Genomic DNA, 25,184 nt, shown 5'->3' on the forward strand with positions numbered 1-25,184 from the left:
TGAGGAGGGGACAACCCCTTTTCATATACGGAATAATTTCTGCTTGTTTTCAGTTTTAATATTGCTCCTTACTTTCACTTAAAAAAATTGTTTTCTTATTTAATTTCTGGACGTTTTTCAACTAATGCAGATGCAGATTCGAATTTGGCTCACCGTACATGAGAAATAAAACAAAATAAGCAAATTAATTTTGGCAGATTTATTCCTTATATGAAGGATTGCCCCCTGCTCACTTTCTTACTCTTTACGCTAAAGCTGTTAGCACTTTCATAAAAGCTTCTTATTCTAATTAAAAAGCCCCCATGTTTCAGTAAACGCTCTTCAAATTTGGAACAAACAGTCAAACTTTAGCGTAAACAGCAAGGTAAGGAGGGGGGAGCCCTACATATATGAAGGGTTTACCCCTCCTTGTTTTCTTACTCTTTACGCTAAAGCTGTTAGCGCTTTTGAAAAAGCTTCTTATTCTAATTAAAAAGCCCCAATGTTTCAGTAAACACTCTTTAAAAATTGGTACAAGCAGTCAAACTTTAGGGTAAACAGCAAGGTAAGGAAGGGGATTCACCCTCACGAAAATCTCCTTTGGTGAAATTTCATTTAACGTAAAGTAAACCTTCCTCCCGTCAAATTCCCTCCAGGCAGTTCCATCATCGCTGAGAATCTCCCCTCCCTATATGCGGACGATTCCTCCTAGAAAATTCTCCTGAGCAACCTTTCATTTGAGTAAGACTTTAATCTCTATTCGGTTTCTCGGTCACTCCAGAGATGCCCCATTCCGTGGAAGTTATTTCCCAGAAATTAAAACACATGGAAAATAGCCCACGGATAATTCCGCCAGAACATCTTCACATGAAAAAATTGGCAGAAACCGTAATACTTCTGGGCCAGCCCTGATTTTTTCACGAGTTTAGTATTTGTTTATTAAAATATTTATAATATTCAATGCCACTACTACTACTACTAACAACTCACCGCAGAACCAAACCTCCTGAGGCTAATAGCTACGCACGTTACTCCTCAAACCCAGTCTAAACAAAGCCTCCCTCTGTACACCCTCCCAGGAAGCTCTCATTCCTTTTAAATCTTTGTTTATGACATCCTCCCACCCTAACTGTGGACTATCTGTTTTCCGTTTAGCTCTAGACGGTTGGCTGAAAAGGACAATATTTGGCAATCTGCAATCCTTCATCCACAAAACGTGCCTTAGCCATTTGAAACTTTCTCTTATTTTTACCCTAGAAATCGGGATTGAACCGCACTTTTCCTACACCCTACTATTTGAAATACGATCAGTCAGCCAGATACCCAGAACAATCCGTAGGCAATCCCTCTGGAAAACATCTAGCAAATCTTCATCCGCTTTTTGGAGCGCCCATGCTTCTGAGCCACATTTGACCACTGTCATCATTGTAGTTTCCAATATTCTAATATTGGTTTGCAGAGGTATCTTCCTATTTTTACAATTTTTTAACTGTTAAAATACACTCTGAGCGTTGGCTATTCTACTTTTAACATCTTCACTGCTCCCACCGTCTTTACTAATAATGCTACCAAGGCAAGTGAAGCTGCCAACCTGATCAATCTTTTCGTTACCCAACGTCACCTTTTAATCTTCACTTATTCCTAGCCTTAGTGACTTAGCATTCTTAACATTTATTTTCAAACCTATTCTAGCTCCCTGAACTCGCAAAACCTCTAAAAGTTCATTCACTTTGCTCACATTTTGACCTAGGATGCTTAAATCGCCAGCATAATCTAATTCCAGGGGATTTTTTCCTCCCCATTTGATTCCATGGTCTCCCATTGTCTTTCCTATGCTTCTTAAAACAAATCCATCAAAATAATCCATATAAAGGGGGATACCGTGCTAGGATAAAACCTTTACTAAGGCCCCTTTGTCAACAGAATTGAACGCTTGTTCATAATCTATAAAACTGAGGACTAAAGGTGTTTGATATCTCAGGTACTTCTCAATTATTAACGTAAGAGTGAAAATTTAGTCGACACATCCTCCACCTTTTCCAAAACCGCACTGTTCTTCTCTTTAAACTTTGTCCACAGCATTTCTCAGTCTAAAAAGTATATTATTACCAAGTAATTTGCTACCTACAGAGACCAGGCTAATGCCTTGATAATAGCCACACTCACTCTTATCACCTTTTTATGGCACTCGGTATTTTCCAAGCAATCGCAATTTCTGTAGGTCTGTTTGTCTGTCTGTCGGTCCCGCTTTTGCTTGTTTGGGCACTTCAGGATAAGCTATGACAATGAAAGTTGGCAGGTGTATCAGGGATCAGACGAAACTAAATACGAAATAGTCTGTTCCCCGATTCAACCGTCTGGGGGGGGGGGAGGTGGAGCGAGTGAACAAGATAGTTGAGAAGAATTTTATTTGCCGATAAAACAAATAATTGTTCTACTTAAGTATGGCTTGCAGTCCAGGGGTATGACTCTCGCTTAACGTGCGAGAGGTCTCAGTTTCGAATCCCAGAACACCCCAATTTTTACACGAAGAAGGTAATGGTTATTGGGAAATGTACAGACGTTTTCAGGGGGATATTTTTGGTTTGGGGGGATTGAGGGGAGTGGGCTATGTGGGAGGATCTTTCATTGGAGGAATATGTCATGGGGGAAGAGAAATTCAATTAAGGGGATGCAGGATTTTCTAAGTAAGTAAAAGTAAGTAAGTAAGACTACACCCTTAAGGTCAAAACCGGCGGTGCTGATCTCCGTTTCATGGCCCTTCAGCCAGGAAGCGCAATGGGGGGTTGGGGGCCAACCATCCTGTGCTTTCGCACACCCTTCCTGCTTACCTTCCCCAGATTTCTCCAGGTACTCATTTGGAGCTGGGTCGACTCTGGATGGGCTTTAAGACTCACGCCACTTACCCCCGTCCCAAACTAAATAACTGGTCATAACTGGGATTCAACCCGTGCCCCTTGGACACAGGATTCCCACGCCAGCGCGCCAACCCCTCAGGATTTTCTAGCATTATTATAAAAAAAAACAATGACAAAATAAATATAAAAAAGTTGTTTCAACTGAAAGTAAGGAGCAGCATTAAAACTTAAAACGAACAGAGATTATTGCGCATATGAGGGGTTCTTCTCCTCTTAAATACCTGGCTCTTTACGCCTTTCTGATTAAGATGTCATCCTTAAAGAATTGGGATAAAATTTAAGCCTTAGTGTAAAGAGCGAGGTATTAACGAGAAAACAAACCATGACATATACACACAAACAACAACCATCAAACCATATGATGGTTTGTGACATATACAACAAACCATCATATACATAATAAAAATATACGAATGTAGAAGTTCGTTACTTAAGTTAATTCTCAAATTACGTATATTTTTTACTAATAAAAACGTTCGTTAAAAATTAAAAGTTCTAGTTGCCTTTTTAAGTTACTGAAAAATTGGAGGGCAACTAGGCCTCTTCTTCCACCCCTTTTTTTTCTCAAAATTGTCTGATCAATACTAAGAGAAAGCCATTTAGCCAAAAAAAAAGAATTAATATTCAAATTTCATTTTAATAATTTATGTGCGGAGTAAGCATCGGCACTGTTTCTGTTTTTGAGAAAAACAGAAACAGAAAAAAACAGTTAGAAAAAAAACAGAACAGAAACAGAAACAGGTCAAACAAAAACAGGTGACCTGTTTCTGTAATCTATTCTGTTTTTTGAAAAAACAGAAAACAGCTGTTTTTTAAAAAAAACCCAGCTGTTTTAACAGCTGTTTTTCCTGTTTTTTCCTTACTTCTTCTATTTCTAATAGGAAAGAAAACATCTTCTTGTTAAATCCTTGTAGTCACATACAAAAGATGAGCAACTTCGTGTAATTCAACACACTAGCGTATTTTTAGGGGGGGGGGGGCGAAATTTGTCATAAAATGTGTCCAATCGGGTGATACCAACGCTATATTCCTTTCAAGCTTAAATGTCATTTATAATTGACAATTTACCCTAGTTGTTCTTAGACCGTTGCTTTAGCGGTAAACCATTGCTCAAAGCATATACCAACACTATATTCACCGCTTAAAGCACGGATGCTTTCAAGCCGAGGCTACTTAGACCGCTGCTTGCTAATATATACCAGACAGACACAGAGTCATCCCATCTAGCTTATGTCCACCGCTTAAGTTAGAGGCTATTTAAACCGTCGCTATAGCGGTAACCCATTGCTCTAAGCAAATACCAACGCTCTATAACGCTCTATGGTTAGACCATTGCTCAAGTGGTAATAACCCTCCGCTACACACATACCAAGGTGTCTAGGTTCACCGCTTAAAGTACGGATGCCTTCAAGCCGTGGCTTGTTGGACCGCTGTTCTAGCGGTAACCCATTGCTCTAAGTAAATACCAACGCTATATTCCTCTTTTATATGGGGTTTCATTGAGCCCATGTTTGCCGCTTAAAGCACGAATCCTTAAAGCCGTCAATGGTTAGACCGTTGCTCAAGCGGTAATAGCCATCCGCTACACATATACCAACAGTAGAGACATTGTCATATGGGGTTCCCATCTAGCCCATGTCCACTGTATAGCGTTCAAGCTTCTCTCTCTTTCTCTATCTCTCTCTTTCGCTCAGATTTGCCCCGCCGTGAATTAGCATGAGAAGTTGACTCTAGTTGAGCATTGTGGAGTGACATGCATGAGAGGAAAATTTTCAAGTAGTCAACCCGTAGTCAACGGGTTGACTCTATTTCGGCATTGTCAAGGGACATGCATGCACGGAGAGGTGTAGCATAAATGGGGGACAGTCACAACGGCAATCAAAGGGGTAAAATTAACCTTGACTGGGTTGCCCACTTAATTGGACAATCGGTCTTAGCTTTTTTCTACAATTGGCCATGACTTTGACTTTTCCCACAACTATTCCCTTTTTGTTGAAATTCAAAAATCAACGGTATCATGGTATCATGCCCGCTAGATGTGCGTTTCGATACGGTAGGTACGGGTAGGTATCATGCGTTTCGGTATCATGCCCGCTAGATAGCGCGGCATTTGAAAAAAAAAACAGAAAAAAAAAACAGAAAACAGATAAAAAAAAACAGAAACGGAAAAAAACAGATGAAAAAAAAACAGAACAGAAACAGAAACAGGTAAAACAAAAACAGGTAGCCTGTTTCTGTTTTCTGTTCTGTTTTTTGTAAAAACAGAAACAGAAACAGGCAAAAACAGGCAAGAAAAAACAGAAACAGAAACAGAAAACAGAAACAGTGCCGATGCATAGTGCGGAGAGCCAAAATCTAACATGCATTAATTCAAAAACGCTCAGAAATTAAATAAAAAAAAAATAGTTTTTTTTTACACTGAAAGTTAGGAGCGACAATAAAACTTAATACGAACAGAAATTACACCGGGTATGAAACGGGCTGTTCCCTTCTGAACGCCCCGCTCTTTACGCTAAAGTTTGACTCTTTTTCTCAATTCTACTTTATTAAACAGTAAAAAACTTTAGCGGGGTGTTGAGATGGGAACAGCCATTTCATACCCGGAGTAATTTCTGTTCGTTATAAGTTTTAATGTCGATCCTTACTTTCAGTTTAAAAAAACTAGTTCTTTTTTATTTAATACATTTTAAGATCAAACTGACTGTACATGACGTATGAAACAAGGAAAAGAAAGGATTTAGTAAATAAATAATAAAAGCAAATAGGTGAGAGAAACGAGGATTTTGCCAGCCATTAGCAAATATGAAAACGAAAAACAAGCAAATATTTTGAAGTAAACTCTACAATAAGAGAAAAGATACTGAATCAAAACAAACCAGCCAGAAAAAATTAAAGACAACTCACCAATTGGATTGGACAAGTATTCTTTGCTTTGCAATAGATTTTGCTTGTCTTCAACCTTGATTTTCATTCGACATACGGACAGGTTGTCCGCATGCGCCCAAAAAAATAAAATGCACCGGAAAATTTGTATTGTGCCAAAAGAATGTCTGCATGTACCACATTGTACCAGAACATCTAAATTTTACCGAAAACGGTAAAATTGTGCCCCGTTGGCAACGCTGGTGAGAAGTCAAACTTATATATTTTTAAACGATATGAGTATATATTTCAGCACCATAAAACTGATCTGCTCAAAAATTTGATTTTGCTCAGATGCTCTTTTTATTTGGGATTTACCAAATTACTCGATGGGACAGAAATATTAGACAAATATGACTCGTCCTTAAACAAATTAGTTTTAACTGAGTTTCGCTATAACCCAACCAAAAACGTATCAAATTTCTTAGAATTCCTCCTCCCTCGTTAAAACAAAGTTGAAAATAAAAAGTAGTGGTTAAAAAAATTGCTAAAACTGCTCTACTGAAAATTGGGATTTTACTCAGATAATCCTTTTATTTGAGATTCTCCAGAGGATTCATAAGACAGAAATATCAGACAAAGGTAGCTTGTCTTTAAAGAAATTAAATAAAAAAAACAAGTTTTTTTTAACGGGAAGTAAGGAGCGACATTAAAACTTAAAACGAACAGAAATTACTTCGTATATGAAAGGGCTACTTCCTCATCAACGCCCCGCTCTTTACGCTAAAGTTTGACTCTTTCTCTTAATTCTACTTTTTAAAACAGTAAAAAACTTAAGCGTAAAGAGCGGGGCATTGATGAGGAAGTAGCCTCATCAAGGTTTTTTTTTAGTATTTTTTTTCGAAGTATTTTTTTTAATTCAATTTCCGAAGGTTTTTGAATCAATGCATGTTTTGAAATTGGCTCTCTGCAGATGAATAAATAAACAAATTTTCATTTTTTTTTTTGGCTAATTGGCTTTCTCGTAGTTTTGATCGAGTGATTTGGAGGAAAAAAGGTGCGGGGGAGGAGGCCTAGTTGCCCTCCGATTTTTTGGTTACTTAAAAAGGCAACTAGAACTTTTAATTTTTTACGAATGTTTATTAGTAAAAGATATACGTAACTTACAAATTAGCTTACGTAACGTACTTCTGTATTCTCATGTTTTTATTACGTATATGACGGGATTCACCCCCTCGTCAGTACCTCGCTCTTTACACTAAAGCTTAAATCTTGTCCCAATTTCTTAAGAATGACCACTGAATCACAAAAGCCGTAGAATAAATAGTTGAAATTACTAAAAATGCTTTAGCGTAAAGGGCGACGTATTAGGAGGAGGTGCGCCCATCATAGACGTAATAATTTCTGTTCGTTTTAAGTTTTAATGCTTCTCCTTACTTTCAGCTGAAAAAACTTTTTCATATTTATTTTTTCATTGTTTTTTTTGTAATGCTAGAAAATCCTGAGCTCCCTTCATGACACTTTTCTTCCCCCATGACAAATTCCTTCAAGGAAAGTTCCCCCAACATATCCCCCCTCTTCTCAACCACCCCCCTCAACCTAAAAATCCCCCAGAAAACGTCTGTGCTCTTCCAAATAACCATTGCTATATGTAAGCATTAAATAAAAAAAAACTAATTTTTTTAGCTGAAAGTAAGGAGCGACATTAAAACATAAAACGAACAGAAATTACTCCGTATATGAAATGGGTTGTCCCCTCCGCAGTCCCACGCTCTTTACGCTAAAGTTTTTAATTGTTTTAAAAGGTAGAATTGTGGCAAAGAGTCAAACTTTAGCGTAAAGAGCGAGGGACTGCGGAGGGGACAACCCATTTCATATACGGAGTAATTTCTGTTCGTTTTATGTTTTAATGTCGCTCCTTACTTTCAGCTAAAAAAATTAGTTTTTTTTTATTTAATTTCTGAACGTTTTTGAACTAATGCATGTTTGGTTTTGGCTCTCCGCACATAAATTATTAAAATGAAATTTATATATTAATTCTTTTTTTGGCTAAATGGCTTTCTCTTAGTTTTGATCAGACGATTTTGAGAAATAAGGGGTGGAGAAGGAGGCCTAGTTACCCTCAAATTTTTTTGTTACTTAAAAAGGCGACTAGAACTTTTAATTTTTAACGACCGTTTTTATTAGTAAAAAATATACGTAACTGAAGAATTAACTTACGTAACAAACTTTCATAACCTTATATTTTTATTATGTATACGAAGGGGTTTGTACCCTCGTTAATACCTCGCTCTTTACACTAAATCGTAAGTTTTGTCCCAATTCTTTAAGAATGACCCCTGAATCAGAAAGGCGTTAGAATAAATAGTTGAAATTACTAAAAATACTTTAGCATAAAGAGCAAGGTATTTATCTTCTCCTAAATACCTCGCTCTTTATGCTAAAGTATTCTTAGAACCCGTCATATGCGGAATAATCTCTTTTCGTTTTAAGTTTCAATACTACTTCTTCCTTTCATTTGAAAAAACGTTTTCATGTTTATTTTTCATTGTTTTCTTACAGTGATGCTAGAGAATCCTGCGCCCTTTTCATTGAATTTTTATTCCCCCATGACAGATTCCTCCAAGGAAAGATCCTCCAACATAGCCCCCTCTCCTCAGCCCCACCCCCAAACAAAATAAAATCCCCCTGAAAACGTCTGTACACTTCCCAATAACCATTACTATATCTAAACACTGGTCAAAGTTTGTAACTTGCAGCCCCTCCCCCAGGGATTGTGGGGGAGTAAGTCATCCCCAAAGACATAGTTATTATGGTTTTCGACTATGCTGAACAAAATGGATATCTCAAAATTTTAATCCGTTGACTTTTGGAAAAAAATGAGCGTGGGAGGGGGCCTAGATGCCCTCCAATTTCTTTGGTCACTTAAAAAGGGCACTAGAACTTTTCATTTCCGTCAGAATGAGCCCTCTTGCGACATTCTAGGACCACTTGGTTGATGCGATGACCCCTGGGGAAAAGAAAAAAAAAACAAAAAAACAAAAAAACAAAAAAACAAATAAACACGCACCCGTGATTTGTCTTCTGGCAAAAAATACAAAATTCCACATTTTTGTAGATAGGAGCTTGAAACTGCTACAGTAGGGTTCTCTGATACGCTGAATCTGATGGTGTGATTTTCGTTAAGATCCTAAGACTTTTAGGGGGTGTTTCCCCCTATTTTCCTAAATAAGGCAAATTTTCTCAGGCTCGTAACTTTTGATGGGTAAGACTAAACTTGATGAAACTTATATATTTAAAATCAGCATTAATATGCGATTCTTTTGATGTAGCTATTGATATCAAACTTCAATTTTTTAGAGTTTTGGTTACTATTGAGCCGGGTCGCTCCTTACTACAGTTCGTTACCACGAACTGTTTGACTGGTCAAAGTTTGTAACTTGTAGCCCCTCCCATGGGGACTGTGGGGGAGTAAGTCGTCTCCAAAGACATAGTTATAAGGTTTTTTGACTACGCTGAATAAAATGGCTATCTCAGAATTTTGATCCGGTGACTTTGGGAAAATAATTAGCGTGGGAGGGGGCCTAGGTGCCCTCCAATTTTTTTGGTCACTTAAAAAGGGCACTAGAACTTTTCATTTCCGTTAGAATGAGCCCTCTCGCAAGATTCTCGGGCCACTGGGTCGATACGATCACCCCTGGGAAAAAAAACAACAAATAAACACACATCCGTGATCTGCCTTCTGGCAAAAAATACAAAATTCCACATTTTTGTAGATAGGAGCTTGAAACTTCTGCAACAGGGTTCTCTGATACGCTGAATCTGATGATGTGATTTTCGTTAAGATTCTACGACTTTTAGGGGTTGTTTCCCCCTATTTTCTAAAATAAGGCAAATTTTCTCAGGCTCGTAACTTTTGATGGGTAGAATTAAACTTGATGAAACTTATATATTTAAAATCAGCATTAAAATGCAATTCTTTTGATGTAGCCATTGGCATCAAAATTCCATTTTTTAGAGTTTTGGTTACTATTGAGCCGGGTCGGTCCTTACTAAAGTTCGTTACCACGAACTGTTTGAAAATCGATTTCAATTGAATTTCAGCTGTTACCCAACAAAAAATCTATCTAATTTGGTATGATCCTTACTCCCTCCCCTTGAATAGAAGAAAAAAACAAAATTTGAAAATTAACAGTTGTGGTTTAAAAAAAAGAACTTTATATAGTCTTATCAAAGCTTTTTCTAGTCCTGACAAAATGAAAATCTCATTTATTTTTTCTTAATTTATTCATTTCCAATATCTTCATGTCTTATTATTTTTTTTATTCAGTTTCATAAAATCCGTAAAAACTAGTGAATTTACAAAAAAAGGTATGTATATATAAAAAAAATCCATATAAATTTTTGGCTTAGCTTCTGAAGTTTTATTAACACCACGCAAACATATCGTATCAAGGATACCAACAACTTCTTTTCCAAGGTCCCTCAGAGAAATGCCAATAAAAAACTATGTTTGCTGCTTTTTATTATCAGCAATTAGCGTACAAATGCTTCTTATTTATTTTTTTGGAGGTTAAGCAGAAACAGTTACAAATACAAACCAAATATATAATTTTATTAATTTTTTGCAATATCTAATATTGCATGATCACGTTCAATCTTTGACTGTTGACTAGACATTGCCTTGCAATTTCTGATGCTAAACAAGCTTTCTTTGGTACTTTTGAAATTGAAGATATTTTCAGCAATTAACTTAAAACTGCTAGATATGGTTAATTCAGGGGGTTAACCAGACACAGTTTCAGCTAAAGCTTATATTTAATGTCTACGGCGATTTCCAACATTATAAAGTTTGTGATTATATATAATCTTTGACTGTTAGTATACCTTTGGATGGAGATTGCCCTACATATCCCAATAATAGTAACAACTTATTCGTAAATAATAACTAATTACAAAAATGAACGTTAGAAGAGTAAAAAAAAAGAAAAATTAATTCCGCTCATAATAGACAGCATGCTTCTACTGACCTAATACACTCTTTAACATACTATAGTTTATAATACACTTAAAAGATACATAATGCGAAATTACTTTGAGTAGGGTAGATTTTATAAGTCAAAGTAGAAATTACTTTGACTTATGGTAAATTAATTACCTAGGGTAGATTTTCAATTTTCTCGATTAACTCGTTAGCTAAAATATAAATATACCAGTCGATTTTCCTTCTATCATTGATTCTACTTGGACTAGTCACCACGCTCAAACATACGCCTTGGTTTCCCCTGTTGGGACTATATGTATAGCCCAAGTTGGTTCAAAATATCAAGGAAAGCCAATCTGCACAAAAACTACACTGTCCAGTATATTCCCAGGGAGCGCTGGGGTGAATGTGCAAGAATAGCGGTTAGACTATTTGCAATCTGGGTTAAGAGGTGTATCGCATATTATGTTATTTTTTTTTTAGCTTACGAATGAATTAAGGAAACGAATATATACCCTTTGTTACTTTAGATTTTCAATTCAATGTCAGTAATTAGTGCATAACTGCTACTTATGCACGTTTTTGGAGGTTAACCAGCAACAATTAAGACTACAAGCTTGACATCTAGTTCTGTTAATTTCTTTGTAGTTTTTCATCAGTTAAGCTTTCTACCAACTTGTTTGGTAATATTCTTTGGCATGAGTATAACTTATTAATATTAAATTACTACAATTTTGAAATCAAATTCTTTGCACGGTTCCCCAGAGGTGGATAGGAAACAGTAAATCATTGATAAATTAATAATGTCTTTGGCAATTTCTACCCAGAGGTGTTAATTCTCGGAAATGTATGGGGGGTGGAGGTAGCATTTATCTTTTTGAGATCTAGTAGGTAGTGTAAGTTTGATATTTTATTATATTTTTAATGAAACACAAAAAGGGATTTTTCATTGAAAATACAAGAAAAGGATTTTCAAAAATCTAGGGGATCAAAAATGTCTAGAGGGCAAATACCCACCCCCCAATTGACGTCACTGATCCTACCTCTCCTGTTAAATGTTTTGCTAGTAAATGATTGGTAGCCCTTATTTAAATTTAAATTAGCTATATTTAAATTTTCATGTTTTGCGGATTTGATTTTGCATAATAGGGTTTAAATAGTTCCCATTTGACTTTCTTTGGTATTCTATCCACTGCCACTAATGAAATCATCTAACATTTTAAGTATTTCTTGTGCCCTCAAGTACATATGTTTTTGTTTATCAATGAGTGAAACAGACCATTTTTACGACTATATAACAAGCCAGCATTCCACTGATAGACCAAAACCTGGCGTGACTAAAAAAAATTTGATTCTTTACTTTAGCTTATACCGCTTTACCAGCTTTACAGCTTTAACTTTTCGCTCTTTATACTAGCTTATACAGTTTTACAGCTTACTTATACTGGCCTATACTAGCTTTACGGTTACAAAAACTGTTGTGACTAAAAAAGTTTTCGTTCTTTATACTTGCTTATACCGCTTTACCAGCTTTACAGTTTTAACTTTTTGCTCTTTATACCAGCTTATACATATGTACAGCTTACTTTTACTAGCTTCAGACAGACAAAAAAAAAAGAGAAAAAGAAATCCAAAAATTATTGTTCTTCAAATTAGCTTGAAGTTTCACAAGGAAAATCAATGAAGTTTTGCTATCTCTTTACTTACAAAAAGTTTCGCTGTGCAACTACGGGTTAGTAATGGGTAAAACAAAGTTGATCTATTTGGACCCTTTTTGGTTGTCTTCTATGGCTTTACCTCTGCAATATCTTTCATGTTCTTGACTCTCCCCTAAAAAATAGAAAAATTTGAAATATGTCAAGAGTCAGAATCATAAGAATCTTTCGTAACTAATAGAGAAATGTCTAAGTAAGGCAGATGAATTATTATTGGTTTCGCCTGTCGGAATTTTAACAACATCAATTAATCTTTGAGTGCTATCCATCATATTCGGGCTTGTCAGCGTTAGATCACCTTTGCAAATTGGGCCAACTCCGTGGCATCTCGCTATGAACCGTTTGAATTCTTAAGGGCAGAATGCTAAACCTATCAGGATCTAACAAAATTGACATCAAATGGTAATAATAAATTTCAACAAACTTTGTTGTCTCCTTATAAAGAGAAATTTGGGCCAATGTCTTATCCAGGATTTTTGTTCGGGGGAGGGCATTTTTGCTAGGAAGGGGGCATAAAAAAAGCTACAATTTTGTCAAAAATTTGTGTTTAGGCATTTTATTACTTTTTTACGAGTCGGACTTTTTTTTGCAGCGGAGTCCTACCCACTAACTCCTTTGGGGTGGTCTCCATGTGGGCCTATCCTTTAAGGACAATTGGTTATAATTGACTATGTATAACGCCTATTGATTTGGAATCACTTACAAAGCTATAATTAGAAGATATTTAGTAGCCTACAATATATAATTTGCAAAATATTTAGTTTTTCTTATTTAAGGTTTAGTTTTTATGAGTTCGAGGCAAGAGTTAAGCCATTTATTTTTCCTGGAAGGTGGAGGGGGGGTAAGTATTACTAGGAGTTTATTTTTACCATGATTTAAACGGGATTATTTATCTTTTGCACATTATAATGTTGCTTTGTTTCACGGGGGGGAATAACTCCCTGCCTTTCTCTGATGCTGCCATCAAGGTCAACCTTAGAAGCATTATGTATGTGTTATAGACGGTAACTATTATTTGCCAGTTCAGATTTGGTTTGAATTTCTTGAACTCAGTTGCCCTAGGCATGTATTGCTCTTCTAGTGGGACCTATATCCGCCTATCATTACAATTTAGTTTCAACTTCAGGAATTTAGCTGATTTCTTGAGTAATCAATGGAGCTAAAATACTATAAAACTTTCATCGGGTAAGTATTCAGTTATTCTGATATTTTTCCGATTAGCCACGAATAGGGAGTGATTATATCATTGAAAAACAAGCCATGGCTATAAAAATTGAACAAAATGAAACACGGCACAACAGTAATTAAAATTTTGAATATTACCTATTGTAAAGAAAAAAAAAAGAAAATTATTTGGGAATCTGAGGCTATCTGACTCAAGGTAGTTCTAACTATCTCCCTTAAGAAGAAATATCACCCGTGCGGATTTGATGACTGTGGGAATTTCCAGCATTAAAGAGACGCAATAATTAATTTCGTCAGACTGGTCTAAATTACTGTAGAAACAGGAATAGGCTTTAAATCAGGCCCGGAAGAAACTTATCCTTTTAACGGTGGAACTAATTAAAAAAAAAACCTCTGATTCACTTACTGACTTAAGCACAAAAGACTCGAGGCACGATGCATTTAAAGCCTGTCTTTATCTCCTTTTCATGTCAATGGTCTCTTCATCATGACATAACTTATTTGGCAATGGCAAAGTATGTGACCCATAATGATCTACCTTTCACTACTGAATTAATAGACCCCAAAGTCTTTTTAAAATCCTTAACACACTGCGAAAAATTTGTCCCGTAAGCAACTGACTTAAAATGAATTTTATGCTCGTTAAAACAAAGGTCCTCCCAGGAGGCTAATAATTCTATTGACTGTCTGAAAAGAGATACTTTCCGTTTGATTAGTTCAGGTAAACTTGGAGTCATCTAAAGAGAAAGTGGAGTTCACCTTTTGGACCTCTATTTGATTATCCCGAATTAAGAAGAAAATTTCTTACTTAAAATTTCTTAATTAAGGCGAAAATGTAAAACTTATACAAATAAGCTTATTAAAAAAGTATTTACAAATAAATAAAAGAAAACTACCATTTTTGACCCTTTAAACCCTTTAAAATCAAATTACCTATTACCACTATATGTCTGTGAGACTTTGATTTAAGGACAAAGCAAAGCCAAAGACGTATAGCTACAACTAATCATAGGTGCGAAGACTCGTTGGTCGCAGCTATAATTGGACCTTTTTATGGATGCTGATGACAAGAATGCAGCCTGTTCCTCAAAGAGGCCTGATGGAGGACATCCAACACAATAATTGTAGCTGTTAAACCAGTTTTTAACGGATTCCACCAGTCCTTCTAGAAATTCGAGTGATGCAAAGAAATTTCAAGATCTAACCCTAGGAGGATTTTCAAATGCGAAGATTCTGGAGTCTCCTCCCGCTTCTGTCAGTTGGATTTTGAATTGACTTGTTAGGCCCAGCTCCCACGGGACAACTGTTTCCAGACTAGAATCGCTAACTGATTGCGCACGCAACTGTTTTGTGACCATGGCCTTAAGGTAGAGTATGACCCGCCCACGTGGCAATACACATGAGACTGGTTTCCAATTAATCTAAAACTGGGTCTGGTTGAGCTTCCAGCAGTGGTCACAGTTGCGTTGCAGACTGTTGTCCCACACATTTCCGGGAGCTACTGCGTTGATATCGTCCAATCATTTTGGCTATCAACATGTCAGATCAGGAGTTAAAAACGAAATTCGTAGGAAAAGTGGAGAAGCATGAGGATTCCTTCGACCTTAAAATGTGATAAATTTTCTATCTGTTTAAGCCAGTTCTTTTGCTGCTACGAACAGACGAGACTTTGCATTCCTTTCCAAGTAGGGATGGACTCAATGCTCCCTCTGAATCCTTCGAAACCTGCTGTACATATAGTAATCAATTAGGTCTTCCTTGTCGGAACTCAACATTGTTAACCAGTTATAAGTTTCAATTTGGTTGTAAACTGGTCGTAAACCAGTTGCAGTTGAGACCAGTTTCCAGCCGTTGTCTTGAAACAGTTGCCCCGTAGGTGCTGGGCCTTAGGACTAGTTGCAACTAATAGCTAGAATAGTTGCTGTATTAGTTACAAATAATCTTCCGATGCAAATACCTATGGGTCACAGCCACAATTAGTCCTTTTTGCAGATACTGATGACAAGAATGTAGCCTGTCTACATTCTGAAACTATCACCTGAAATTTCTGTGTATATTCTGAAATTACTTGTCTACATCTAGAACAGGTCTACATCTTGTCTACATCTTACTTGTCTACATCTACATCTAGAAACATCTACATCTATGATGGAGGACACCCGATGCTATAATTGCAGCTGTTGAACCAGATTTTAATGAACCAGATTGCCCACATTCGGTCTTCCTCCCTCCCCATCTGTCAGCCGGATCATGGCTGCAATTATTCTAGTCTGCTTTTGGGCTACTTAAATACACTTAGGTCTACTGAAGTTTTAGAAAAATCCATCAAAATTGGAAATTTCACGAATAGGTAAAAAGTTTTACAATTGGGGATTTCCAGATTGATCTTTCGAGAATGTTTCTTAGAAATCTAAAATAATTGCTAAATTTTTAACAATCGGGGTCCAAAAGATAATTTATTGTTTCATACGAATCCGACATTAAATCGTCTCTAAGAATTTTATTTTTTGGAGGAAGGACAGTTTTGTTTGACTTTTTATTCATACTATTTAGTAGGATGAGAAAAAGTGATATTAATTTTTTTCTAGAACCCAATAGAAATTCCGAAACCTCTTACGCGCTTTTCTTGCGCCAAGCTTTAGAGTTTGACCACTAATCACGACTAAAAGAAGTAAAAAAATAAGTACGAAATACGCTACTCGTCACTTTCATAATTCAATTTCTCTATTCCAGTGGTTACAAACTTTGGGTCGCGACCCACCAGTGGGTCGCGAGCGAATATTGAATGGGTCGTGGTCGCGAGTATTAATGCCGGTAATGCTCAGATTCCATAGTCGCGAGACTTGCAACTAATTTGTTCTAATTGAAAGTTGTTTTTTTTTTCAAATGTTACCAATATGAATGAAAGACGGTTAAAATAAGAAGCACGACTTATAATATTTTTTTTATTGCTTACATAACTAAACATTGAAGTTTTTTTTTTTACAAAGTTATTTTAATGGAAAGGATGTATTTGTTTCCGAATTTTCTTTATTGCAGTTTCAACATCAACTTTAGTTACTTTTAATCGTTTTGAGTTTGATGCATCCAATTTACTTATGTACTTATCTTTAATGTAAACCATAGCAAAAAGTCTGGCCTCACATAGATATGAGGTGGTAAAAGGGAGGAGGACTTTCATAGCTTCATCAAAGATGCAAGGATAGTTATCAACAATTGAGAGTCAGACTTTTGATAACCGTTTACGGTTAAAACTATTTTTCAGTGACGTATCTTCTGATAAATCAGAGTCCTTTACTTGCTGTTTTTGACATCCTAGTTGGTAAGCTGTCTTGATATGGGTTACAAATCCAACTCAAAAATCCAACTCTTCATCAAAATATTTTTCAATTTTTTTTAACAGCTATAAATGACTGGAAATCTCAGGCAATAGGCTACATTCATCTTAAGCTGCACTTGGTTGTCAATAATGAAAGTCTCGACTGTTTTCAAAACAATCATACTTGCAATCATCAATCATCGATGCAGCTTTTTCTCAGCATAAGCTCTTTCATGAACGCTCAAATTTTATCGTGAACTGCAGAAATGTCTGATCCGTTTCAACCATACAACTACAAATTGAGTTCATTTGATTTGGAAAAATCATCTACCAAATAAATAAGCTTAAGAATGAATTCGTCGTCCAGTAGATGTTCATTATATTCAGTTTTTCCTTCCAAGTAAATTGTAAGTTCATTACGCAGTTCCACTGATGTTGTCAGTACGTTTCCATGGATAACCAGCGAACTTTTGTATGCAGAAGAAGAGACGTATCGTATGTACCCGTTATTCAAACAGTTTTTGAAATAGGAGGGCTTGTAAGGGTTTTTATTTCCACATAATATACAGTTTTCACAGCTGTGTCATGTACTGTTTTGAATCATCGGGCAATGCTTTGGGAACCAATGCGTCTCTATGAAGGCATATACATATACAGTTTTCACAGCTGTGTCATGTACTGTTTTGAATCATCGGGCAATGCTTTGGGAACCAATGCTTCTCTATGAAGGCATATACATATACAGTTTTCACAGCTGTGTCATGTACTGTTTTGAATCATCGGGCAATGCTTTGGGAACCAATGCTTCTCTATGAAGGCATATACATATACAGTTTTCACAGCTGTGTCATATATTGTTTTGATTCATCGGGCAATGCTTTGGGAACCAATGCTTCTCTATGAAGGCATATACATATACAGTTTTCACAGCTGTGTCATGTACTGTTTTGAATCATCGGGCAATGCTTTGGGAACCAATGCTTCTCTATGAAGGCATATACATATACAGTTTTCACAGCTGTGTCATGTACTGTTTTGAATCATCGGGCAAGGCTTTGGGAACCAATGCTTCTCTATGAAGGCATATACATATACAGTTTTCACAGCTGTGTCATGTACTGTTTTGAATCATCGGGCAATGCTTTGGGAACCAATGCTTCTCTATGAAGGCATATACATATACAGTTTTCACAGCTGTGTCATGTACTGTTTTGATTCATCGGGCAATGCTTTGGGAACCAATGCTTCTCTATGAAGGCATATACATATACAGTTTTCACAGCTGTGTCATGTACTGTTTTGAATCATCGGGCAATGCTTTGGGAACCAATGCTTCTCTATGAAGGCATATACATATACAGTTTTCACAGCTGTGTCATGTACTGTTTTGAATCATCGGGCAATGCTTTGGGAACCAATGCTTCTCTATGAAGGCATATACATATACAGTTTTCACAGCTGTGTCATGTACTGTTTTGAATCATCGGGCAATGCTTTGGGAACCAATGCTTCTCTATGAAGGCATATACATATACAGTTTTCACAGCTGTGTCATGTACTGTTTTGAATCATCGGGCAATGCTTTGGGAACCAATGCTTCTCTATGAAGGCATATACATATACAGTTTTCACAGCTGTGTCATGTACTGTTTTGAATCATCGGGCAATGCTTTGGGAACCAATGCTTCTCTATGAAGGCATATACATATACAGTTTTCACAGCTGTGTCATGTACTGTTTTGAATCATCGGGCAATGATTTGGGAACCAATGCTTCTCTATGAAGGCATATACATATACAGTTTTCACAGCTGTGTCATGTACTGTTTTGAATCATCGGGCAATGCTTTGGGAACCAATGCTTCTCTATGAAGGCATATACATATACAGTTTTCACAGCTGTGTCATGTACTGTTTTGAATCATCGGGCAATGCTTTGGGAACCAATGCTTCTCTATGAAGGCATATACATATACAGTTTTCACAGCTGTGTCATGTACTATTTTGAATCATCGGGCAATGCTTTGGGAACCAATGCTTCTCTATGAAGGCATATACATATACAGTTTTCACAGCTGTGTCATGTACTGTTTTGAATCATCGGGCAATGCTTTGGGAACCAATGCTTCTCTATGAAGGCGACAGCGTGTCCATAAAGCATACAGACTTTGTTCAAAAGCTCTCTTAACCACACTGCCATTTTCACGGACATGGCTCGCGCACAGTCAGTGTATATACAGACATATTTCTTCCACTGTAAAACTGTTTCTTTTATATGAGAATCAATTATATTGAAAATTAGCTCAGCTGTTCCACGTCTTCTTGGGTTGCAGAACAGGATATCTTCATGCACGTCGTTTTGCTATGAATAATGCACAAATACAGGCAGTTGAGATAGGCTTTGAACGTCAGTAGGCGCATCTAGCTGGAGGGTATAATATTTACTACCTCTTTTTTGTACCACAGCAAAAGGCTGGGTCCCAAGATCGGAAATTTTTGTTAGATGGGTCGGAGCCCGTCAACTTTGGGAACCAATGCTCTATTTTAGTCAACGAACCTAATGTCCGGAACGCAAATGATTCTGAAAATAAATTTACAAAACAAGTTAATGGTTTTAAAAGCGACCAAAATAAATCCTTTTTTTATTTGTGTGTGTGCGTGAGTGTTATAATTATCCATTTGAATTAATTGTGTTCAATTCAGCCTTTAGCACTTGTGCAATATAAATATTAGTTGTGGTAAATAGATCATCTTGTGTCGACTACTCTATAGGTCAATATTGCTCTGTTGCGGGAAGCACCAACAGAACTGGATATGCATACATTTTATTTGCGGAGGGGGGATGGGTGTTATTAAATTGGTTTCTTTTGAAAAAAATCGGTATTTTTAGTCGGAAAAGAAGAATTATAAAAATGGTTGTACCTTCTTATTCGGGTAACCAGGCTGTAGGTCTTCTTTCACCCCTTTCAGATCAGGCATAGGGCGTAACGAGACTCTTTTTGCAAAACAAAATTTTTTGTTTTGTTTTTAATGGGGGCTCAGAAAAGCTGCGTTTTGGGATTTTCCAAAGATTTTGGGGCGTCAGTAATGATCTTGTGTCACAGAAAAAGTATATATGCATTAAATTATTACCCTCAAAAAGTCTATGAAGAATATATAATTATTGTTTAAAATATTGGAAACTGTTTACTTGCCTAGGAAGTTCCTTTAAGTTATTTTTGGGATATGGTCAAATTTTCACGGCACTCTTTGGACTTAATTGAAATAGCGGAAAATGATCTCCAAAGTTTAGGCTTGCAACTAAGACTGTCATTCATTTATGTCCAACCATTTTAGCAAAAAATTTGTAGCTCTGAAACATGTATTTTCTTATTTGTAAAGAATGACCAATGATAATAAATTCTACCTCAAATCGTCACGAAGAGTTGCAACCGGATCATTTGAACGTGCAGCCTGTCTCATCATCACATCATTATTTTTATTTGGATTTCTGATCCAAAAAAAAATTTGTGAGGGATTTTTTCCGTAATCTGCCTCTAACCCCCGTTTACCGATTTTCTTCTACTACACTGCGTTCTTTTAATTTTATTTTACTAATGCGCTGTTATAATATGTATGATGTTCGTTACTTTAATTGTTTTTTTTTTCATATCTGTTTATAAATTTGAAATTATTATTGTGTTGCGTGACGGGAATTGCAAATTTGGCTAATGTGCAATTATTGACATTCAAATAAATTCTTGTGATATTTTGGAATATAATTCGGAAATTGGAATTTACTGTTTTTGGGACGCAACCTTTTGCTTTAACTTTACATAAACACAGAATTGATGGTTTTTTGTTCAGATATAGCTATTTTTTTGTAAAACTCCATTTTAAATGAACTAGCGTACCAAGGAGCTATATGCACCAAAAAAATTTAAGTGTTCAATTTGCCTACCCCGTGTTGAATATTTTTACCTCCTTTTGTTTAGATTCCAAAAACTTTTTTAACTCTACTCCAGCGTCCAAGAAATTAGAGCATATTCTTTGATGTTAGCCCTGTAAAACCAAATCAGTCTCCTCGAAAGCACTTTGGTTTGACACTTGTGTAGTATTCTGACTAGACTCGTGTTCTTGAACTGACTAAAACTGGTTTCTCTGTCTATACTCGGCTATCATTCGCTTAGCCTGCGCGAGCTAAACTACGATGCATGTATGTTTTAGTTAAATATTTGATATACAGAGTTTGCTGGGTTAGCTTAGGTTAGGTATTTGATATAATGCGTTCTGACCGCCTGCTTCCATGATTCTCTGTTGTAGTTTCCATAATTTCGTTATTAAACATCAGATTTGGTATATTTCGCTATAATTAACCTAACATCACTTCTTGAGTGTGTTCGGGATAATACACACGTACTTATATCACTTACATCAGTTTTCTGTAACCATATGCTTTAACCTCCTTGCGAGGAAACTTACAGTACTGTCCTTGGGCTTTGGCAGGGCCAAGACGGCGAGTGTAACTAGTCGTAACTTAGTTTACACTGACCACCCTCGCCAGGATATCTGCAGGTAGAAAAAGACAGGACGTCTTCGGATGGTGGAAAAAGGTAAAAAAGATCTAAGAGGAGTGGGAGCTTCGTAGCAGCGAGCAAAGAGTAAGGCTCTTAATAGAGCTGGATTGAAGTGGAGCGTGGATATCTGTGTTGCCCTCTAGTGGTTTGGTGAGGTCAAAGAGTTGTTAATAGTGGCAGCAGTAATATTTGTCAGATTTTTCACCTATCTTCCTCGGTGGTCAGTTTGCCTGTGGAGCGAATTCAGAGCATAAACCTTCCCCAGGATACAATCTTAGGATTCTTTAAGAGGAGGAAAAATGTTTCAAAAATTAAATTACTTCTTAGTACTATTGGCTTCCCTTGAATCTAGAAAAAACCTAATGAAAAAAAAATGATAACACAGTATAACATCACCAGTTAGCCATAGATAAAAGTAAAATTTTCAGTTTGAACGTCGATGTTTCCTGTTTGTAAAAATAAACTTCCTTTTTTTGCTATCTACCTTGGTATTAAGTGTGAGGCCGTAAACAATGTTGTATAACTTGTTTGTAGCTACTGAAACAACAATTATACCTACGAAGAACATTTGTCGTTAGAGGCAAATTTACAATACAAGAAAAACTTGTATGAACAAACCCCTAAATTTTATTTTCCTCTTTAGTTTTACTTTATTATAAACGGAAAACCACTCTTTTAGTAAAAAAAAGCAAAAACAATAAAGCAATGAGAGTTAATGTTCTTTCAGAAGACTTTTGAGTTCTGAAAAATCTTTTTTTTTTTTCCCTTTATTTTTAACTAGGCTCTCCTTAATCCCTTGCATATTCAGCCACAAAAGGGTGTAAGTGTATTTTGGGCATTTAAAGTTTCGGTTTACATCAAAATGTTTTTTCGTTTTTTTTCATTGCCGAATAATTGCTGAGTTTGAGCCATAATTCTGACAGGGCACTGCTTATTCATTTTAGCATAGAACTAGCTGTTTTCACAGAAAAAGGCTTGTGCAATTTTTTTTCTAACTTTTTATGTTTAAGTTGTATTCTTGCTGGTTTTATTCCTAATTTAAACATGTTAAATAATCATTGTGACACACATGGCAACATGAAACTTTTTCCAGAGTATTTGCTTTTTCCTAATAAATATCCAGAAGAGTAAAAGCCAGTAAAATAATTTTTATACAAGGCAGATATACCTGCAAAAATATTCCCATGAACAGGTCATGTCGGCAACTTAATTTTAAAATAGAAGGTAGCCTCCCAACAAATATCCAAAAATAGCACGTATATGGAAATTGCATAGCCGAAGTTAACCAGAAATCATACAAGAATTTTGGAAGCTTGGGGAAGGGGCGCGTGCCCAAAGGCCTATCCCAAAATACATGCCTGATTTGAAAAAATAAAACAATATGAGTACCTCCTGTAATTATATTTAGTGTCTGAAACATTGTAATTTACAGGTTTAGATTCGTGCCAAAATCAGTTAAAATTATCTCTGCTACAAAATTACTGCTACATCATGCAATATTATTATTGCTGGTTTTTTAGTAAAACAACAAATGAAAATGTGTTTTAACACGTTCCTCACACAATTGAACAACAAGTGGGTATTTACATTTTTTTGTGTGTGTGTAAAGCGTATTTACCTGTCACCAAAGTGTCAAATAAACCGAAATAAGTAAATTTTTCTTTTTAATTCAAAAACTTTAGGATCCACTTAATGGAAATATTGTTCGCACTTTGAAGTGTAATATATTTTTTGAAATGCTCTACAGCTACTAAAACGTGCTCAAACCCTTCATTCGTTTTCGGTAATTGACCAGTCGTGTCCATACTCCATATGTGGCAAACATAAGAAGGAGATTTACTTCGACCTAACGATGGATGAGGTATTTCATAGAAATTAGACTCTAGAAACACAGCTAGAGTTGACACTCCGGAAATACTTTATATCTGCGTAATGTTATTTGTGAACAGAAGTTTTTTTTTTATCAGTGAGATGTTATTTGTGTCTCTCTTTATTAACCTTATTTTACAGTGATACTCAAGTAGCTAGGCATTCAGAATGGGGTGCAGAGCCACAAGTGCTCTTGTATTCCCATTAAAAAACGAAGAAAGACCGAAGCCCCCCTCCCGTAGATTTTGAAGTTTGCCTTTTTGGTATCTTCATATTAAATTTAAATTGAAAAACAAATCCTTCTTCCTCCCTGCATATTCATCAATTGGTGCCATTGGTAAGGTAAACAAATGCAAAAAAGTTCTTATCCAAATGCAAAGGTAAACATTGTAAGCAAAGGTAAGCTTGGTAAGGTAAACAAATGCAAAAAAGGTCTAAAATGCAGCTAAGATGGTTTGATTGCTGATTTTCAAGTCCTTTGAATGAACGGCTTAAAAGAGCATTACCCATGACAATGTCTAGGCTATATTTCGCTATCAAAAGTCTGTCTATTTGCTCTACTCTGAAACATTGATATCATTAACGGTTTTAGGCCTCATAATCTGGGAGGGCAAGGTAAACCAGAGTAAGTGTAAAAATGTAGAATAAAGGAACATAATGTAAGACGTCAGAAAAACTGGGGGAGTCTCCTGCCCAGGCCTAGAATCACCACTGCTTTATATTAGAAGGTATTTGTGGGGAACTGACAAAAAATAAGTTTGGATTAGAGCTAGACAATTGTGTTCTAGATGTAAATTCGACAAGTATAATGAATATATCCTTCTTTGAAACCACAACAAACACTCATCACAGCTTAGATACCAATATTGGTGGATACCAACATATCTAATATAGTATCTAAGCTGTGATACTCATTTAATACTTGAACCTTATTGGTCAAGATCAAGAGAAGCTTCGAGGCTAGATCGAACCGGGAAGTTTCGAGACTACATCAAATCGAAGATTCAAGACTACGTCAAAAGAATAAATGATGTTGACTTGTTCTATGTCAGTATGTACATTAATCATAACTTAACATTGTAATTAAACATCGGCATTGACAGAGGTCAAGGGCGAAAATGCGAAATGACAGTCCCATTGACTGTTAAAGGGGGTCAGCGTAACTCAGCAATTCAGTGCCAAAATATCAGAAGTGGTTGTATTGAATAGATGCAATATTTTTAGAATTATGGGGCGGGAAGCTAATTAAGTAATCTTGAAAGAAAATCATTGCCTCCCCCCTCCGCAGACCCAAAGAGGAATTTGAACCACACGTATCTTGTTTCGTCATTTACTCTTTTATTAGTTTTTTCTTGATTTTCTGTGGTTCTGGTGCATAATATATCATGGGAAAGGCCATAATTTTATGTTTTGTATTCTAATTCTGTGCTTCTGAGCAACGGCCGGAAATATAAGATTATATATAATAGTTCTATTTATTTCAAAGGTAGTTATCGTCGGAAATGGCGCTGTTGGAAAGTCTAGTTTAATTCAGCGGTATTGCAAAGGAATTTTTACAAAAGACTATAAAAAAACAATTGGAGTCGATTTTATGGAAAGGCAAATTAGGTAAGTATTTTCATGCTATTTCATATTGATACTTTCTAAAATAGTCATGGTGAAAGAAAGACAGTTTGTCACAGACACTGTTTAGGCTCGTTTAACCTTCTAACCTTTTTTGTATATTTGTCGTTTCTTTCTTTTTGTGCGTGTCATATGTTATTCAGCTATATCGAGACTCGGGAATAAAAATTGAAGC

General features: G+C 36.2%; 1 protein-coding gene across 2 annotated transcripts in view; it reads left to right on the forward strand.

Annotated features, from left to right (window-relative positions):
* Nucleotides 1–25,184, forward strand: part of LOC136033561 (ras-related protein Rab-23-like) — a 130,608-nt gene that overhangs the window by 38,736 nt on the left and 66,688 nt on the right. For both annotated transcript variants that reach the window (XM_065714315.1, XM_065714316.1), the window contains exon 3: nt 24,873–24,994. In XM_065714315.1, coding sequence (XP_065570387.1) covers nt 24,873–24,994 — 122 coding nt within the window. The remainder of the gene's footprint in view (nt 1–24,872; nt 24,995–25,184) is intronic.

The sequence above is a fragment of the Artemia franciscana genome, chromosome 12 (genome assembly GCF_032884065.1).
Source record: "Artemia franciscana chromosome 12, ASM3288406v1, whole genome shotgun sequence".
In the NCBI taxonomy this organism is placed as follows: domain Eukaryota; kingdom Metazoa; phylum Arthropoda; class Branchiopoda; order Anostraca; family Artemiidae; genus Artemia; species Artemia franciscana.